This window comes from Equus przewalskii, chromosome 2, assembly GCF_037783145.1.
Source record: "Equus przewalskii isolate Varuska chromosome 2, EquPr2, whole genome shotgun sequence".
NCBI lineage: Eukaryota > Metazoa > Chordata > Mammalia > Perissodactyla > Equidae > Equus > Equus przewalskii.
In genome coordinates this window covers 201,618-222,283 of record NC_091832.1, presented here as the reverse complement: position 1 = coordinate 222,283, position 20,666 = coordinate 201,618, and the positions used below count along the sequence as shown (strand labels likewise).

Here is a 20,666-nt window from a genome sequence, read left to right as displayed (position 1 = left end):
TCCTCTACCCTCTAGGTCCTTCTGCTGGTCTATGAATTAAATTGACATGAGACACAATAACAGGAGAAAATCAAAGTTTAATAACATGTATACATGGAAGAAAACCAGGAAAACTGAGTAACTCGCCAAAATAGCTGAAGCCACCACCTTAAATATTATCTTCAGTTAAAGACAGAGGACAAGGGTGAGGGTAGTGGTTTGGGACTACAAAGAGGAGAAAGGCAATTTATACAGAGATGGAAAAGCAACTGTTTGATACACAGTGTTTGCTGGGCCATCTATAGACTATGTGACCCGAGGGAGAGAACTTGGATAAAACTGGGCTCAGCGAGGATCCTCCCAGTGTATTATACCCAGAGTTATCTATGACGGTGACTTGTCCTGGCGACAGGCCTTCTAACTCAAATTCTTTTAGGCACTTAGGGGGAAGGTCCAGGTTTCTTTCAGAGTCTTTTGTCCTCAAAAATAATCAAGCCAAGAGATATGTTTTGGGTGGTCAATTCTGATGCCCCACATCAACTTTGGCACAATGTGACAAAGATGTGGGACTTAAGGTGGACCCTGTGGCACAGCAATCTTGGGGCCATCTTGGATCCCAGCAAGAGGACTGCCTCGAGGGTAATATGGCCTAAAGAGGAGCTGAATTAGCAGATGCCCAAGGGTGAGAGAAGGACGTGAGCTAAAGGAGCAGCACATCCAGGTCCAGGGCACTGTATGATGGTCTTGAAGGAGGCAGCACATGGCACAGAGAGAAGTGCTGGCTGCACCCCCAGCTACCTGGCCCGGAAACCTTCCGGTTCTAAAACTGGGTTGCACAGCTGAGTTAAATTAGGAAGTTATGTAAATTGTGTACTCACTGGCCGGCAAGTTGTAATGACCAAAATAAGTTCTTGGGAATGAATGTGACAAGAGGGGCATGTGTTATCTAAGAGTGAGGAGAAAAGTGATGGGCCCTGCCCAAAATTTCATTCAGAGGCAAAAAGGAGTAGTTCACAGAGTGGTGGGGGCTTGGTGGAGGAAGTAGTTTGTTTTTCCTTGTTCCCTATTGAATCCCAGGCCATCAATCTGCTACGCAGACAGGATTCCATGTTTGTGAATTTTATACTCACCACCAGAGTGAGGTGTGTTTGTTTTTTTAAAAGATCGGCACCTGAGCTAACATCTGTTGCCAATCTTTTTTTCTTTTCTTTTCGTCGTCTTCTCCTCCCCAAAGCCCCCCAGTGCATAGTTGCATATTCTAGTTGTAGGTCCTTCTGGTTGTGGCATGTAGGACGCCGACTCAGCATGGCCTGATGAGTGGTACCATGTCTGTGCCCAGGATCCGAACCAGCGAAACCCTGGGCCGCTGAAGCAGAGTGTGCGAACTTAACCACTCAGCCACATGGCCGGCCCCCAGAGTGAGGGTTTTACCCTCAAACCCATGTTTTAGAGGAAGAAAATGGAAGCTTGCAGGGTTAAAATTCTTGCTCCAAGTCACAGTAAGGGGTTGAGGAGAGACAAAACTGGATGTCCCTCTCAGACACTCATCTCTAATGCCCTCCCCCTTCCCTCTCGGTAGCCTAGCAATAAGCTGGATCCGATGCTGGTCAGCTCAGGGGCAGAACAGCTTGACACCAGACCTAAAGCTCTGGAGTTCCCAGTTCTGACAAAGCTGCCTCCTCACCCAGGAAGCTGTCCTTGTTACCCAGACAGACCCCCGCCAGCCCGTGCCTCCTGTCATACATACGCAGGGCATTGTGAAGCAGCTCCTCTGTGGAACCCCTCCCCGGTGCCCGCACTCCAGCTGTGCTCAACCTGGCACATTTCCCTAGGAACTTGGGGTTCCCGCACGCCCTGCTTCTTCTCTGCTCCTGAGTCCTCTGCTCTCCAGCCTCATTTTAAGTTTACACCGCAGCCTGCGTGTGTGTGTCTCTCCACAGGACAAGGCTGGAGAGAAGTTTCACAGCCTGGGTTGCTTTCCAGTAAAGTCTGTGTCTCGTCCACAGCCACAGAAAACGTCATATGCCTGCGCACTATGTGTCAGGCACCCAGACAAAGGAAGAGGGTAGGGGCCCTGGAGCTTCCAACATAGAAAGGGACTAAGAGTTACAAAAGTGCAGATAACAAAATCTTCCATATTCAAATGAGTTTTGAGAAAAAAGGGAGACATTTCACGTGGCCAAAAAATTCAATTACTCCCAATCATCAATTCCTCAAGGTTTCTGGTTAATTGTGGTCACACTCTGCTTGGCTTTGGGGCCCATTCCATCCAGTAGGTCAGGGTGAGCACCCATGGTTTTACAGTTACTCCCCAAGGCGTGGTGAACCCCAGCCCATCCAGAATCACAGACAATGCAGAGCAGAGCAAGAATGGAACTGAGAGATGACTTTGACAGAGTCCTTCATTTTCCCAGTGAGGAGCCTGAGCACATAATATAAAGTATTTTGTAAAGTAGAAGTCTCCTCCTTGGGTGATCTGATTGGAGGGGCAAAAAAATGGAAGACAAGCCGTTCGGGAAGTTCAAGGCCTGATTTGGTTGGTCTTCTTCTAGGACTATCATTTGGGTGTTTTCTAGAGATGCAGCTTTCCAGCAGGTTACAAAGAAAGTGCGCCCGGGGCGGGGGGGGGGGGGGGGGGGTGGGTGGGTCCTTACTTCCCATTCTTCTACAAGGCAAATGGGACCAAGTCCTGTTCCCACACATTAGGAAACCCAATCCTTTCTTCCAGAAGTACCCATGACTCCCAGACAAGCTCAGGTCAGCTCCAGCCAAACTCTCTCTCTCCCCCTATCTCTGTTTCCCTTTCCAGTGGTGTCCACTGAATTTGCTTTTCTCTGCAGCCCAAACAACAGAAAAGAAAAGCCCTATGGTCTCATGGCCCACTTGGTTCTGAGCTGTTCACATCATTTGGGACTAACAGGAAAAGCCCTTCTGTACAGTCGAGTCCCGTTTACCGGTTTGTGTGTGTGTTTCGTGGCACTGGGCTGCTGTCAAAGCTCCGTGGAGCATCAGTGTGACCTGGCCTCCCATTTCACGGCCACTACGTCCCCTCAGCGACTCACGCAGGAGGGTCGGGTCGAGCAGGACTCCAGCATTTCTGGGTCCCCACCAAAAAATACTCTACCAGGCGCCTCTGAGTTTACGCTGGTGATACTTGCCCTCAAAGGCTGACAATCTATTGGCCAGAAAAGACCACACCTACCACACAGTAAATCCAACGTGAAAGGGCTTGGGAATAATTGGTTGATAAAGGACTTGAAGCAAGAAGGTCTCTTTAAAGATAGGAAGTATTTCCACATTTGTTCCCCAAACCTGCTTTCCAGGTTTATTTATCGTGGTCACACTCTACTTGGTCTTGGATCTAAGGCCAAGGTAGTGTTTCCTTAGGTAAAGCACAGACGCCGCTTCTTCCCAGAAGCCTGTCTCATATCCAAATAGGGAGAGCCTGCCCTGCGGACTGGACTGCCCGAGGCCCCGTTCGGAGGCAGGAGCCAAATAAATCTCCCACAGCACCGCCAAGAGTGAGCGCCTTCACGGCCAATCTCTGCGGCCACCCCAGGGCCCAAGGCGCCACCCTCACCAGCCACGTGGTGTCACCTGGACCCGAGCCCTGTCAACAGGCCAGAAGTCAATCCACGGTGAAGGAAGGAAGCAGACCACAGCTATCACTTTTATGATGTGCTTTATGCTTTCAAATCACTTAAAGTCCATTGTTTCCTCTGATTCTTAGGGCAATTCTTCCTTCAGAGAAGGAATTATTATTCTCTGTGCATCTCATTCACAACACAAATGATTTGCTCCAGGCTACACTGGAGGAGACTGCAAAGCGGCTATTTGGATCCCGTTTCCTCTGAGCTCGCTTCCTATGATCTTTCCTCGGAGCCGCCTTCATCCTGCTCCCTCACTTCTGAGAAGGGGCCAGAGCCCTCAGAGGACTCCTCTTGCTCACTTTCTCCTCTGGCTGCAACACCTTCCTGCCGAGGAACAGCACAGATGCGGTGGCCGGCGGGGGCGATGGTGAGGCCCATTCTGAACCTCAGGCTCAGCTGCTCATCGCTTGGGGGCCTGAAGGTAAATCTTTGCAGAAGGGACGTAAAGAAAATGAACAACTCAGACTTGGCCAACTGCTCTCCAAGGCACATGCGCTTTCCTGCAAGACCAGAAGAGAAGAGACGTCACCCTCCAGGTGGTGCCAGTGTGCAACAGGGACTGGAAGCTTCACCACATCCTCCAAAACCTGAGCAGAGGAAAGGGCCGGAGAGGCCCCACGGCCCTACACACAGTGACTCCTTCAACCTGGCAACCACCTGGGTTAACCAAAGCACAGAAAGCATAAGTCTGTACTCACAAACTCCAACGCATTCAGGGGTGAGGCAGGTGCGACGCAGGGGTGAAGACGCAGGGTGTAGGACGACAGAAGTGGGAGGCCTAGGTGGACCCAGAAAGTGGATGTCTACTCTAAAGGCTTTTAAAAATTCACAGAAAGCAGAACAAAAAAACCCTGTGTTAATGTTTTCAATCCTTAAAAGAAAACTGTCCCAAAGTATAAGCAAGTAAGTATCAGAGCAGGGTTTCTAGTGTCCAGAGCATCCTTCCCTACGTTTCCCCCTTACTGACTGTGGGCCTCGCTGCCATGGATTCCGTCCTCCTTATACACAGCAGTCCTTCCCCGAAAAGGGTCTCTGCTTCTAATGTGGGAGCCTAGGCTGGATCCTTCACTCCACGGCTCCCACTTGGCACTGTCCATCCATATCCCACTACCTGTGACGTGAGTTCAGAACTGGGAGCAGAAGGACGGAGATGCAGTTCAACTCTTCCCACTTTCCAGTGATTTGGGGTAAACTGAGTGACCTCTCCAGGCATTTGTGTGGAAATGTGTGCGTATGCTTAAGATGGGAATTTCATTTTATATACTGTGTGGGCTGCACACTGAATGCAAACAGACCAAATCATTTAATAATTTATACAGCAAAACCAAGTATTTTATCGCATCACCCGGATAATAATAAACATTTTAGCTGTAAAATAGCTTATCATTAACTTTACCTGGTTAATTCTCGAAAAATGGAGACACAGTTTAAAGCACTACCTTTAAATAGGATTTTCTGGGTGGTAACATTACTAAAATAGCTTTCAGTATATCACAAATCTTTCCTGGGATCCTTTCCATACCATGCCTCTTAATCTAAAATAATTTCAAAGTACAGAAAACCTGTAAGAATAAAACAAACAACTTGTTTCTCATGAGTTATCTGAGAGTAAATTGCCTACCTTATCCATGAAATCTTTAGTATGTATTTCCTACAAATAAGGACATTCTCCGCCATAACCAAAACAGAACCACCCAATCAGGAAATCAGAACTGATGCATTGTTTCTTCTTCTCCTCAGATCCCAATCAGATTTGGGCAGTTGTCCCAATAATGTCCTTTATTGTAAAAGGATCCAGCTGAGAGTCAGGTGTTGCATTTGGCTGTCACGTGAGTGACTCCGCAGCTTTCATGCCTTCAGCATTTTTGAAGATGACAGACCGATTATTTGGTAAATGTCTCTCATGGTCCCTCACGATTAGATTCAGGTTGGGAGGCTACGCATTTTGGGGAGGAATTTCACCAAAGTGATACTGTGTTCTTCTCATTTGACCCTATCAGGTGGCTCATGATTTTGACTTGTCCCATTATTGGTGATGATAACTGTGATCTCTTGATTAAGGTGTTTACCAAATTCTCTCCTGTAAAATTATTCTTTTTCTCTTTCTCACTAATAAATACTTTGAGACTATGTTAATAAACCATTCCTCACGGAACTTTCATCTACTAGTTCCCACTGCTATTTCTTGGACAAATTATTTACTATTCTGATGGTTGCCAAATATCCTTAGTATGTTTCCTTCTTGGATCAGTCTCCCTCATATAAAGCTTATCTCCCATCACTGCCCCAGCCACCCATGCAAACCCCACCTCAGCTCCCTTGAGCTCTGACACCCACTCGGTTTCAGCTGCCCCTTCTCCTTTGCTAATCCCGCCTCACCCACAACAGCCCACAGCGGTCACTACCACCATCTCTCTTGCGTGGTCTCTAACAACTTACTTCCTCTCTAAGTAACACATTGTCACTGCAAAGAAAAAAAAAGGTGTGAGAAGACAAGTATAAAGAAGACAACGAAAGATGTAAAAGATGTTTGTAACCCCATAATCCAGACCACATCCTTGTTAACACTTTGACATATTTCCTGCTGTCCTTGTGGGGAGTCCCCTGCAGACCATCGCTGTATTATCATCCATAGTTAATTCTACATGCTGCACTTGCTACTTTGTATTTTCCCATGTAGTGAAATGCTCTTGGAAATCGTAGCGTACGCATGCCTCCATTTTGCCATCTACCAATTAGGGATTGTTGAGGAAAGAAAGTTAGACTGGACCTGCAAAAGTGTGCAGTTAATGTAAATGTGCTTCACAATGGTATCATCATTGCATTGTTTTGTGCCTGTGTTTCTCACCAGCATGTGTCTAATGCCCCTGTGCTCCCCTCTTCCTTATCTCTTTACCTGTCACAAAGAATGCGATGAGGAAATTTGTTAGAATAATAAAAACTCAGCAGTATTGCAAATACCCAAGAATAATCCTCCTGGAAGAGTCCATTCATCAGGACAAAACTATACCCACAGAGTCAGGAACTAGGGTCAAAGGACTGGTTCCGTCAGTAACCAGCTGTGGGCGGCGGGTCACTCTCACACAGTTAAACATTCACCACGTGTCAAACACATGAAATAATCTCTCCCCTAACTATATTATGTGGCTGGCTGAGGATACCAATAAGGTGGCAGGTATGAATTTGCTTTCAAAAGCATGAAAATGAAGACTACTTGATTTCAAAGCTTCAGCCTGGATTCCAGGAAACTTGGGCCTTGTCCTTGGGGTTTCAACTAACTAGCTGTCACTAACTAAGCAGGCCAGTTAACTCATTAGTAAAATGAGAGAACAAACCTAGGGTTTTTTGGGCAAAGTTCTTCCCGACTTATCTCCTATGATCCAATGATTTTATTTGAACAGTGCGGACCTGGACTCTTGCCTTTCATGAAGCTGGCTGCTGCCTTGTTGAATCAAACAGCAAGGACTTACACGAGGAAAGAAAATAGGAGCCTGCAACAAAAGCTTTGCAATCTGCCCTGATTAGGCACATGGAATGCCACACCTGGTGATCTCGTCCAAGAGAATGGAAGAAGCTGTCCACATCTCCTTCTTCCAGGGACGCTGTCTTTAGAAAGTGCAAAGCCAAGGACAAGGGGAAGCCACTCTGTGCCAAAGACCACAGTGTGGTGGAAAAAACCCAGACAGTTGCGTTGACATTTTGTTAATTCATTGGATTTTTCAGGTTTTTATTTCTTGTTCTAACTAGTCCTCACTCTGTCGGACGTTCTGTGGTAATCCTCAAATTGCTTGCCTTCTCTGAATTTCATTCTTCTCAGTCAAAACAAGAGAGAGTGATAACAATTGACTGAAAAAATGGCTCCAATTGCCTCCCCTCCCCCTGTATCTATATCATTTGTAATGTGAGTTCATAGCCCTTCCCACCAGAAATTGTACAATTCTCCTCCTCGCCTTAATTGGGGCTGAGCTTATGACTTGCATTGGCCAACAGACCGCAGTGGAGGTGACGGTGTGCCAGTTCCCAGCCTCGATCTTAAGAGGCATTGTGTGCTTCCATTCTCCCTCTTGGGATCTTATCACCACCATGTCAAGAAGCCAGGCTAGCTTGCTGGAGGACAAGAAAGAACATGGAAAACAGCCTCACTGATCCAGCTGAAGTCATCCTAGATCAGCCCTCAGCCAGCTGACCTCCCAGTCAAGATCAGCAGAGCTACCTAGCTGACCTGTAGACTTGTGAGCAATATACATACTTACTGTTTTAAGCCACTGCATTTTGGACTGTTTATTATGCAGGAACATGCTAACTGATACATTTGACATGAACTCAGTGAATCTTAAAGTGGAAGGGCCGCTAAGTGGGAAGGTGAGTTACATTCTATCTGTGCTAGAGAGTATACACTACACTAGAAGTATAAAACTTCAGTCTTAGGCCCTGTCCTGCCAGTTCCTTGGGTACATGATCTTGGATAAGAAACAGTTCTCTCTTATTCTTAGTTTCCTTATATTAAGAAAGGAGATACCAATTCACTTCTTGCCTAACTATTAATAACTGGGTTTCTATAAGGATTAAATGAGATAACTTTCTTGCAAATGAAGACTTTCATTAAGGGAATGTGATATAATTCTCAATAGCAAAGCACAAGTGGGGCAAGAATAATTATAACACTGGAAATATACAGCTGAAACGTACTGTAATACAAAACGTGAAGCTATTGTAGACAGAAGACTGAAGGTATTCCTACGTCTCGTATCAGCTTTCATACTAGGAAGTGACTTGTCTCATGTGAGCAAAGCTGACAGAGAACTAGATGAAGAAAGACAAAGAAAATCCAATCAGAACTGGCCTGGATACTCTCAGGACAGTGTCACACATAGGCTTTGGGTCACGCCGACATGGTTCAAATTTCAGTTCCTCCCTTTCTGAGCGTCAGCGTCATCATCAGTAAAATGATACTGTCTCAGAAAACCAATCTGCATTTAATTTTAAGTTAATGATAAGCAAACTAGCATGCATCCACGTGTGGATGCTGTGTAGCATTTAGTTACTTTTTTTAGGAGATAGTGTTAGGGAGAGCACAGGCTTTAGTTTTTGGTAAATCTTGTTAACATTAAGTTCTAGCTCTGCCACATGAGTTTATGACTTTAGATGTCATAGTTCTCCCTCTAAGCCTCAGCTTTCTTACCTCTACAGCGGTGACAGTAATCTGAACCTTGTAAGGTCGCACTAGAACACATGCTCCATGAGAGCAGTGTTTTCTACTTCTTTCATTGTCATATCCTCTGGGCTGAATGCTTGACACAAAACAGATGCCCAGGAAATATTTATAGAATTAAGCAATTGGGAAATTACTTGAAATAATCCAGGCAACACATCTAACTCGGTAGCTGGAATATACCAAAAATGTACATTATTCATTTTACAATGTTGTAAGTTAAAACACCCTTCTGGAACTGTCTGGCTTGGAAACATGAGTTTTCACTGCATCCTCTTTTGTACCTTTCAAGTTGTGTACCGTATAAATGTATTAACTAGATTTTTAAAGGGTAATTAAAATTTAAAAAGGCAAAAGGACCTCTTGAAGGAGCACTTATGGAGTAGAATCCCATTCAGGTAAGCCCAGGGCATTCAGAGTCACTCGATGCCCATAGTGAGAAGCAAGAACCCCTTTCCTTGTCCCCTCCCCGTCTCCTTATTATAAATCGGCTCTAGTTCTGTGTGAGTGGGTGGCCCTTAAAAAGAATTCCGGACATTTAAAAACTCCAGGAAGATGGCAAGTGTCCAACCTTCTTCGGGGGCAAGAGGCAGGGTCTGCGTCTCTGTCCCCACTGTCCCCCTAGAGGGAGGATTTAGGAAGTGCGGATAGCCTGAAGCAACACCCAGCTTGGGATCCTGCGGGGTGAGGAAGAGCAAGAGGGAGTCACGCTCGGCAGGCTATCTGGAGACACTCCAACCACAGCAAAGGATGCCGGGAAAAGAGCTGGGAGGGCTGAGGGGAGGGCGGATTCTTCCACTCCTGTGTATCACAACTCACCTGCTGAGAAAGGCAGAAAGGTTTCCCTTTTCTTAAACTGTCCATTCTCCAGGAAGTGCTCTGGATTGAAGGTGTTGGGAGTGGCCCACTCTGCAGGGTCCCGGTGCAGCGCAGTGAGATTGGTCAGGATCATGGTCCCCTAGGGAAGGCAGCAAAAACTCAGTCAGGCTGGTCCCAAGCGACACACCTATGCAGAGGGCTGGCAGTCCTCGGGCTCCCCCGCCAGGACCCGACCACAGTCTGAACTCCCTCACCCTCCCCAAACCACCGTCTTCTGAGACAGTCCCCAGAACCCTGCTCTTGGTCACGGGACAGCTTACGATGATGAACTGGAATTACCTGGTGAGAAGTTTACCAGGGAAGTGCAGCCACTCTTGACTGCAGAACAGATCTTCTCTCAGGGGACTTGTCAGTTTAGAACTTGGGAGGGGACAGGTATGCCCCAATGAGAAAATAACGCAACAGCTGACCAGTCAGTACTGTACCAAAATTAACTCAACTGCTCAGTGAAGTGATAACTATGGCATCTCTACCAAGGTCTCAGCTCTGTTTCTTCCATTCTCTTCCCTCCAATGTCTAGGACACTCCACAGGAGGATTCATAATAGATTCAGGTCGCCCAGCGAAAGGAACAACGAGCCATCCAGGCACATGGCAAGAAACCCAGGAGTTCTCCTTAACGCCTCCCCTTCCGCCTTCACACAACTCTTCAGCGAGCCTGGTCAACTTTAAATTTCTCTTGATTCTGTCACCTCCATTCTCTGTCCGCCGCTGCCATCTTCGTCCAGGCCATACTGCTTGCCCATACTTCTATAATAGGTGCCTAGCTATGCCCCATATCCCCTCTTTCCCCTTTCAATCTGCTCCACAATCTGAAACCCAAGTGAGCTTTGAACACGATTTAACCAAGTCACACCCACCCACCCACACCTTGAACTTGGTACCCTTCAATAGCTTCCCATCATTCTTAGCTGAAGGACCCATCACCTGACCCCTGTCTGCGACACTCTCCTGCCTGCATTCCCACTACAGCGCCCTTCAATCAGTTTCTCAAAAACACCATGTCCTCACTCATTTCCGTGCCTTTTTACATGCTGCTCACCTCGCCTGGAACGTTCTTCCTCCTCTGTCATGGAGCTAACTCTTAATCATCCTTTAATCCTCAGCTCAAACATCACTTCCTCTGGAAGCCTTCTCTGACCACTCCTGCCTCTACTCCCCAGCCCAGCTCACCTGCATCTTTATAGAAACCAGTGAGTTTTTTCCTTTGGGCAGTTATCATGGTTTGTAAGTACGTACTTGCGTGATTATTTTACTCAGGGTTGTTTTCCGAGACCTGAGCATTATCGGTGCTTAATGAACATTTGTTGAATTAATACAAAAAATAAAACTATTATTTTGAGCACTTTCTGTACTAAGCACTAAATTAAATGTTCTACATGCATGACCTCATTTTCCCTCCACCTGTGAGGTACGTTTAAATGCATTCTGCAGACAAAGAAACTGAAGCTCTGAGAGGTTAAATAACGTGCCCAGAGTCACACAGCGGGACGAGGTAGAGCTATGATTTGAACTAGATCCCTGTGACATCAAAGATGCGGCTCCCAGCCTCTACAACACACAGTCGACTAGCTCTCTCAGTTTCCAGGATGGTTATTAAAGTCGATCTTAAAAATCAGTGGTAGAACCAGTCTACTGAGCTGGGCTGGTTCCCTTGAGCTAAATGAATTACTTGAAAAACACAAACACTACCTGTGAAATAATTTAGACCTCTGCCTGCACCCACACGATGGTCAACTGGTAAGAAAACAGTGAATGCAACAGCTGCAGAAATAGCTGCTCCTCCTAGCTCTGCAGGGACAGTGACCAAGTGGTGTCCAGTGGGTAAGGTCCTCTGGGTCTATCTCCAGGTAGGACACATGCAGAGGGACACAGACAAATTGGAATGGGTCCACAGAGGCTGACCCAGGTGGTGAGAAAGCAAGGACCTGTGAATGTACAGTGTGCACAGAGGACACGCAGGGGCGCAGGACAGCTGTCTGCTGAGATCATCTGACCCGTGGGCGCAGTGAAATGGAACTTCCTCTGTGAAGGCGGAATCCATCGTGGACCTACCTACTGAGCACAACTGCAGGGAGATGCGTTCACAAAGTAAAGCACAGCCTGTGTAGAGAACATGGTGTAGTGCAAACAAGATAAGCCTGGGAATCAGAACAGATCTGGTCTGGAACCCAACTCCCATCACTCTGCAGTTGGGACCTTCCACAGGCTCAGTCCCCAGGAGCCTCGACTTCCCAACTGATCAAACATGAATCACAGAGCTACTCTGAGCCCTGAGGAGACACTGTGAAAGAACCTATAGAGTCCGTGGCACATAATTATTGCTTAATAAGCATTGGTTCCTTTCTCTCCCTGTCTCATAATTAATACTGCACACACTTGGACTGGTTTCCCTTGTGGACAGCCCCATCGCAGGGCTGTAAGTAAAAGCAGGAAAATACCTGTGGGGGTATTATGTTAGAAACACCAGCAGTAATGTGATGCTGGCCCAAGTGGTCTCAAACGTCCCTTGATATTTTAATATTCTAGAACCCCAGGATTGTGAAGCAGAATTTTCCAAAGTCAGTCTGGCAGGCCCTAGTCCTGAGATGCTCTACCAGGCAAAGAAAAAGGTTGCACGGCAAACTCTGGCTGAGACCTGCTGCCCTGCAGCCCCACACACTCATGGCACACACTGCACAGTGAAAACGCGGAGAAATCCCACAGCAAAGAAGATCAGCATGTGCCTAAACGCATCTCACTAGGAGTCCCTTTCCCCTCCACAATAACGATTAAGATCTACTTGAATTAATGTTCTGAAGACCACACGCGGAGAATAAAACCCGGTATTAAGTCACGCATCATACATCTCTCTCCCCATTTAAGTGATTCCTCAGGACAAGAATACACGTCACTTTTCAAGTTCAGATTCCCACCATTTAAAAAGATGAGCGTGAAAAGCTGAGGCTGGGAGGCCCTCATCACCTTGGGCAGGTGGTACCCGGCCAGGCTGGTGTCGACCACCACCTCCCTGGGCACGTTCAGGGGGATGATGTTCCCCATCCTCTGCACCTCGTGGATGACGGCATTGGTGTAGGGCATGGACGTGCGAGCCGCTGTGCTCGGCTGCTGCCCCGGGCCTATCACGCTGTTGATTTCAGCGTGTACTTTTTCTGGAAAAGAAGAGATGTTTCCATTATTGCATTATTTCATAACTTCCCTCGAGCGTAGTTAAGCCAAGGAATGGAATCACCAGGATCAAAATGGCTAAAGTTACAGTAGGCCCTAGAGACGCTAATTTCTCAAGAAGCCAGGGGAGAGCGGAGAGCAGGCTGCGCGATACACAGATCGGCTGGCAAACTCTTGCCCTGCAACGTTACTGCTGCGAGTTACCTCGACTCTGAGCCTCAGTTTTCTCTTCTTATTGATGAGGAGAAACCTTCATCTTAAGGCTGTTTTGAGATGTACATGAACTGATGTAGGTGAGCACTCAACAAATGACAGAAACTTCTGTCTCACAATTTTCCTCTTTTTCTACAATAATAGAGATTTTAGCTGGACACCTGGTTGCCCAGCTAAAGATTACATTTCCCAGGGGCTGGCCCAGTGGCGTAGTGGTTAAGTTTGTATGTTCCACTTCGGTGTCCCGGGGTTCGCCGGTTCAGATCCCGGGTGTGGACCTACGCAACACTCATCAAGCCATGCTGTGGCAGGTATCCCACATATAAAGTAGAGGAAGATGGGCACGGATGTTAGCCCAGGGCCAATCTTCCTCAGCAAAAAGAGGAGGACTGGTGGCAGATGTTAGCTCAGGGCTAATCTTCCTCAAAAATAAAATAAAGATTGCCTTTCCCAGATTCCCTGTGATCCAGTGGACCAAATTCTGGCCAGTTGAATGTAAGTAGGAAGGATGTTCAATATCTGAAACAGGCCCTTAAAGGAAGCATGTGGGCCCCTCCCCTCTGCCTTTGCTGCTGGTGGAGGCAGACCGGACAGGGGCCACCTCTGAGAATGCAACAAGAGCGCCACTCTAGATACAACAGGGCAGGGCACTGGGAGGACCTGGAATGCAGAGGGCTCTGCAGAGTCCAGCTTAGATCTGTTACCTGAGAAAGAAATAAAACTTCTGCCTGTTTTTTTTACTGTCCATGAAAATTTTTCTGCGGGGGCCAGCCCCATGGCCGAGTGGTTAAGTTCACACACTCCGCTTTGGCAGCCTCGGGTTCACAGGTTTGGATCTGGGAGCAGACCTACATACTGCTCATCAGGCCATGCTGAGGCAGCGTCCCACATAGACAAAGTAGAATGACTTACACCTAGTACAACTATGTACTGGGGCTTTGGGGAGAATGAAAAAGAAAAAGAGGAAGATTGGCAACAGATGTTAGCTCAATCTTCCTCACACACAAAAGATTTTTAGCTGTGGTAAAATACACCTAACACACAATTTACTATCTTGACCATTTTCAACTGTACAGCTTAATAGTGTTAAGTATATTCACATCGTCATGAAACCAATTTCCAGGACTTTTATTCTTGCAAAACTGAAACTCTACATCCATTAAACACTAACTCCCCACTTCCTGCTCCCCCAGCCTCCAGCAGCCACCATTCTACTTTCTGTTTCTATGAATTTAACTACTCCAGGAACCTCATCTAAGTGGAATCAAGACAAGACTTGTCTTTTTGTGACTGGATGATTTAACTTAGCATAACATCTTCAAGGTTCATCCATGTTGTAGCATATGCCAGAATTTCCTTCCTATTTATAAGGCTAAGTAATATTCCATAGTATTCCAGATTTTATCTATTCATCCATTGTGGACACTTGGGTTGCTTCCACCTCTTGGCTATTGTGAATAATTCTGCTATCAACATGGGTATAAAACTGCTATCATTTTAAGCCATTGTTATTTTGAAGCCTCTATTACAAAAGCCAAATCTATATCCTAACTAGGCAGCTTTTAAACTTTTTAAAAAATGTAATTCACAGTTAAAAATGCATTTTACATCATGATTCAGGACACATAAACATACATATATACACATATTAACACACTTTTATGCATACATACAGAAAGAAAGCTTCATGAACAAACTTACGCTTAGTACCTGGGAGACACTCTGATCTTTCCTATTCTATTTTTATTTTAGGAAAAAAGTGAGTCTTGATCCACTAAATTGATTTTATGTCCCATTAATAAACTGTCACTCATAGTTTGAAAAATTGTATCCTAACAGATCCCATTCCCGATGTGCTCAAACTGCCTTGGGACCTGGAGAAAGAGATAAATGATTAGAACAGTCACTGCCCTTGAGTGGACTACAGTCGCGTGGAAGATACATAGAGTACATGTGTTAAGGACAGTAATGGAGGAGCACTCGGTCATCTCTAGAGGAAAAACATGCTAGTAATTTCCCAGAAGAGTGGGAACACATCTTAGAGGAGGTTGTATGTGAGCAGATTCCTCAAGCAGAGCTTGTGGTTTTAGAGAAATACACTCTTGGTAGAGGGAAGAGAAAGGGCGATGGCACAAAGGCATAAATGAGGACAGCGCAAAAAGAATGACACATGACTCAGTGAGGCCACCATCGGGGTGGGTGGAGTTGGGGCTGGAAAGGCACAAAGAGGCACAGCAGAAGGTACAATATACCAGACTGAGAAGTTGAACACTATGTGAAGAGCAATGGGAAGGCATTACAGTCATGTGTCACACAACAATGTTTTGGTCAACAATGGACTGTATATATGACAGTGGTCCCATAAGATTAGTACCATATAGCCTAGGTGTGTAGTAGGCTATACCGTCCAGGTTTGTGTAAGTACACTCTGTGACATTTGAACAATGACAAAATCACCTAATGACACATTTCTCAGAATCTACCCGCATTGTTAAGTGACGCACGATTATACTCAAAGAAGAGAAGGCGATAGCTTTGGATCTTGTCAAAATGGCAGCATAGGTGGATTCTGAACTCACCTCCTCCCACCAACACAACCAGGTTACAACTATTCTTGGAAAAATTACCCTGGAGAGAGAACTGAAAACTGCATAAAAAGAACCACCACAACAAGGGACAGTCCTGGCTGAGGTAGGAGAGGCAGAAATTCCTTCTGGACAGAAAAACCACCTTCGCGAGCTGCAGGCCTTCACAGCTGGTGGGACAGGAGCCATTCTAAGGTACACAGCTTTCCCTGGAGGAGTGGGGGACCTGAGTGGGGGCACATTACTGCTATAAGCATCCTTCAGACTCAGCACAACTGAGACAAGTCTCATAATATCTGGCTTTGCTGGCTATTAACTGCAATGGGGACTACCCCCAGGACAGGCATCTGACATAAGCAGAAAACCCCAGCTGTTAAAGGGCCCATGCACAAATTCACCTGTCTCAGAAAGCAACTTAAAATCACCAGAAAGAAAGGTACACATTCCTTTGGTGAAAAGAGACTCAGCTGATAAGCTCTGGGTGCATCTTGGTAAGAACTGAGACCTCTCTGGAGACTAAGACATTGGCGGCAGCCATTATTGTGACCTACTGCAGGTGTGCTGACACAGACACTAACAGATGCTATTGGAGTTCTTGCACTCGCCTGTTAGCCCAGGGGTCTGCCACACCCACTAGAGTGCAGACTTAATCCTGCTCAGCCAGGGCAGAGAGCCTGCTGTAGGGACTGGCCCCACCCAACAGCAAGCACTCAGGCTACTTGTTGGCCTGCATAGACTAGGTGTCTGGATCCTCTGCAACCTGGCAAGTATGTCTGTGTCTGTGGGGCAGGGTGTGCACAAGGAGCGGGTAGAGTGTGGGGGGCGTGGTTGGAGAGTGTGGGGCCTCTGCAGTGGAGCCATTGAGTACAAGCCAGGAGGTCGGGAAGTGTGCATGGAGCAGGACTGTGTTGATGGTGTCTGTGGACCTTTGGGGATGGGGCTTATCAGTGGCAGAAGACCTGTGCTTCACAAACAGCCACACAGGGCATCAGCCCTGCCTTCCAAGGCCTGAAACAACTGGGTGTTCCTGTGCCTAGGGCCAGCCCCACTCAGCTGCAATCCTAAGAGAGCTGACAACAGCCTTGCAGGCCAGAGGCCTACAGCAATTCTAAGCCCCTGAGCCTCAACCAGCCACACTGGGGGCCTGCCCACTTAACAGGAAAACTGCAACAGGAATGTGTTATTAGGCCTTGCAGCCAACTGTACTGGGGCTCCCCAAACCTGATAAATGGACTGAAGGGTTCACAGCAGCCACATGCAACTGAACATTACAACCAGCCATTCAAGGGCACAGCCTAGACTCCCTGGGCACCTGCAGCAAGAGCAACCCTGCTGCCACAACAGAAGGACACAAGCAGCTTACACAGGGTTCACACCTGGGACATTTGGAACTGGTAACAAGAGGGAAGCACAATGCTGGGCCTAAAAAGGTGTCTCCTACATAAGGCCACCTCTCCAAGATCAGGAGTCGTAGCTGACACACCTAATACATAGATATAGGCACAGAGAAAGAGGCAAAATGAGGAGGCAAAAGAATATATTCCAAGCAAGGTAACAGGACAAAACCCCAGAGAAAGAACGAAATGAAACAGAAATAAACTATCTACCTGACATAGTTCAAACAAAGAGTCATAAGGATGCTCACTGATCCTGGGAGAAAAATGGATGAACAGAGTGAGAAAATGAACAAACAACTGGAAAATATAAAAAAGAACAAATCAGAAATAAAGAATATAATACCACAAAAGAAAAATTCACTAGAGGGGTTGGCTCCTTGGCTGAGTGGTTAAGTTTGTGCACTCAGCTGTGGCGGTGCAGGGTTTTGCTGATTTGGATCCTGGGCGCAGATGTGGCACCACTCATCAGGCCATGTTGAGGTGATATCCCACATGCCGCAACTAGAAGGACCTGCAACTAAGATATACAACTATGTACCAGGGAAGTTTGGGGAGATAAAGCAGAAAAAAAAAAAAGAAGAAGATTGGCAACAGTTGTTAGCTCAGGTGACAATCTTTTAAAAGAAAAGAAAAGAAAAGAAAAATTCACTAGAGGGACTCAACTGCAGGGTAGATGATACAGAAGAATGGATCAGTGAGCTGGATGAAAGACTAGAGGAAATCACCAAACAGATAAAAGAAAAAAGGACTAAAAAGAACGAGAACAGTCTAAGGGACCTCTGGGACAACATCAAGCACACTAACGTTTGTATTATAGGTGTCCCAGAAGGAGACGAGAGAGACAAAGGGACAGAAAATCTATTTGAAGAAATAATAGCAGAAAACTTTCCTAACCTAAGGAAGGAAACAGACATCCAAGTACAGGAAGCACAGAGGGCACCAAACAAGATAAACCCAAAGAGGCCCACCCCAAGACACATTATAATTAAAATGTCCAAAATTAAAGAGAAAGAGAGAATCCTAAAAGCCACAAGAGAAAGGCAACAAGTGACATACAAAGGAAACACCATAAGGCTATCAGCTGACTTGTCAGCAGAAACCTTCCAGGGAAGAAGAGAGTGGCATGATACATTTATTTAAAGTGCTGGAAGGAAAAAACCTACAGCCAAGAATACTCTACCTGGCATGGATATCATTCAGAATGGAAGGAGAGACAAAGAGTTTTCCACACAAGCAAAAACTAAAGGAATTTATCACCAAGGAACAAGTTCTACAAGAAATGCTGAAGGAACCTATTTAAGTGTGAAAGAGAAAATCACAAATAAGAATAAGAAAATCATTAAAAAAAAAAAAAGCAGGCAATAAAGTCACTGGTAAAGGCAAAAATACAGTAAAGGTAGCAGATCAACCACCTATGAAGATAATATGAAGGCTAAAAGATAAAAGTACTAAAATTATCTCTTTCCATGATAAGAGAGAAATTGATACACATGCACAAAATAAGAGATTAGATATGATTTCAAAAACATAAAATGTGGGAGGAGGGGAGTAAAATAGTAGAGCTTTTAGAAAGAAGTCAAACTAAAGAGACTATCAACTCAATATAGATTGCTATATATGTAGAATATTATATATGAACCTCATGGTAATCACAAACTAGAAACCTATAATAAATAAACAAATAAGTAACAGAAAGGAAATCAAACATATTACTAAAGAAAGCCTTCAAACCACAAGGGAAGAGAGCAAGAGAAGAAGAAAGGAAGAGAACTACCAAAACATGCAGAAAAAAAGTAGCAAAATGGCAATAAATACATATTTATCAATAGCTTCTTTAAATGTCAATGGACTAAGTGCTCCAATCAAAAGTCATAAGGTGGCAGACTGGATCAAAAAAGAAGACCCATATATATGCTGCATACAAGAGACACACTCCAGACCTAAAGACACTCACAAACTGAAAGTGAAGGGATGGCAAAAGATACTCCATGCAGATGGCAAAGAAAAAAAGTTGAGCTAGCAATACTTATATCAGACAAAATAGACTTTAAAACAAACACTGTGACAAGAGACAAAGACGGGCACTACACAATGATAAAGGGAACAATCCAACAAGAGGATATAACACTTGTAAATATCTATGCACACAACATAGGAGCACCTAAATATATAAATCAATTATTAACAGACATAAAAGGAGAAATAGACAGTAACACAGTAATAGTATGGGAATTTAACACTCCACTTACACCAACAGATAGATCATCCAAACAGAAGATCAACAAGGAAACGTTGGTCTCAAATGACACATTAGACCAGATGGACTTAGTAGATATAAATAGAACATTCCATCCAAAAACTGTAGAATACATATTCTTTTCAAATGCTCACAGAACATTCTCCAGAACTGATCATGTATTAGGCCACAGAACAAGTCTCACTAAATTTAAGAAGACCAAAATAATACAACCCTCTATTCTGACCATAAAGATATGAAACTAGAAATCAACCACAGGAAGAAAATCAGAAAAGCCACAAATATGTAGAGATTAAACAAAATGCTACTGAACAATGACTGGGTCAATAGAGAAATCAAAAAATATGTGGAACAAATCAAAATGAAAACACGACATGCCAAAATCCATGGAATACAGCAAAAGCGGTTCTAAAACGGAAGTTTACAGCAAGTCAGGCCTAGCTCAACAAACAAGAAGAGTCCCAAATAAACAATCTAACAGTGCATCTACAGGAAAACTGGAAAAAAGAAGAACAAACAAAGCCCCAAATCAGCAGAAGGAAGGAAATAAAAACCAGAGCAGAAATAAATGAAATAGAGACTGAAAAAACAATAGAAAAAGTTAATGAAACCAACAGCTGCTTCTTTGAAAAGAAACAAAATTGACAAGCCTTCAGCTAAACTCACTAAGAAAAAAAAGAGAGAAGGCTCAAATAAATAAAATCAGAAATGAAAGAGGAGAAATTACAACAGACACCTCAGAAATACAAAAGATTCTAAGAGAATACTCTGAAAAGCTATACGCCAACAAACTGGATAATCTAGAAGAATGGATAAATTCTTAGAATCATACAACCTTCCAAAACTGAATCAAGAAGAAGTAAGAGAATTTGAACAGACCAATCACCAGTAAGGAGTTCAAAATAGTAGTCAAAAACCACCAAAAAAATAACAGTCCAGGACCAGACAGCTTCCCTGGTGAATTCTACCAAACATTCAGAGAAGAGTTAATACCTATCCTTCTCAAACTTTCAAAAAGCTGAAGAGGAGGGGAAGCTTCCTAACTCATTCTACAAAGCCAATATTATCCTGATACCAAAACCAGACAAGGACAACAGAAAAAAGAAAATTACAGGCCAATATCACTGATGAACATCAATGCAAAAATCCTCAATACTAGCAAACCAAATACAACAATACTTTAAAAAGATCATACATCATGATCAAGTGGGTTTCATCCCAGGGATGCAGGGATGGTTCAACATCCGCAAATCTATCAACGTGATACACCACATTAACAAAATGAAGAATAAAAATCACATGATCGTCTCAATAGATGCAGAGAAAG

At 44.9% G+C, this 20,666-nt stretch overlaps 1 protein-coding gene across 1 annotated transcript in view; it reads right to left on the bottom strand.

The window, feature by feature from the left end:
• Positions 1–3,644: 3,644 nt before the first annotated feature.
• CYP2J2 (cytochrome P450 family 2 subfamily J member 2) overlaps positions 3,645–20,666 on the bottom strand; it is a 40,373-nt gene continuing 23,351 nt past the window's right edge. The window contains exons 7-9 of the mRNA XM_070591532.1: positions 12,684–12,871; positions 9,661–9,799; positions 3,645–4,129 (exon numbers count right to left, since the gene is read on the bottom strand). Coding sequence (XP_070447633.1) covers positions 3,843–4,129; positions 9,661–9,799; positions 12,684–12,871 — 614 coding nt within the window. The 3' untranslated portion in view covers positions 3,645–3,842. The remainder of the gene's footprint in view (positions 4,130–9,660; positions 9,800–12,683; positions 12,872–20,666) is intronic.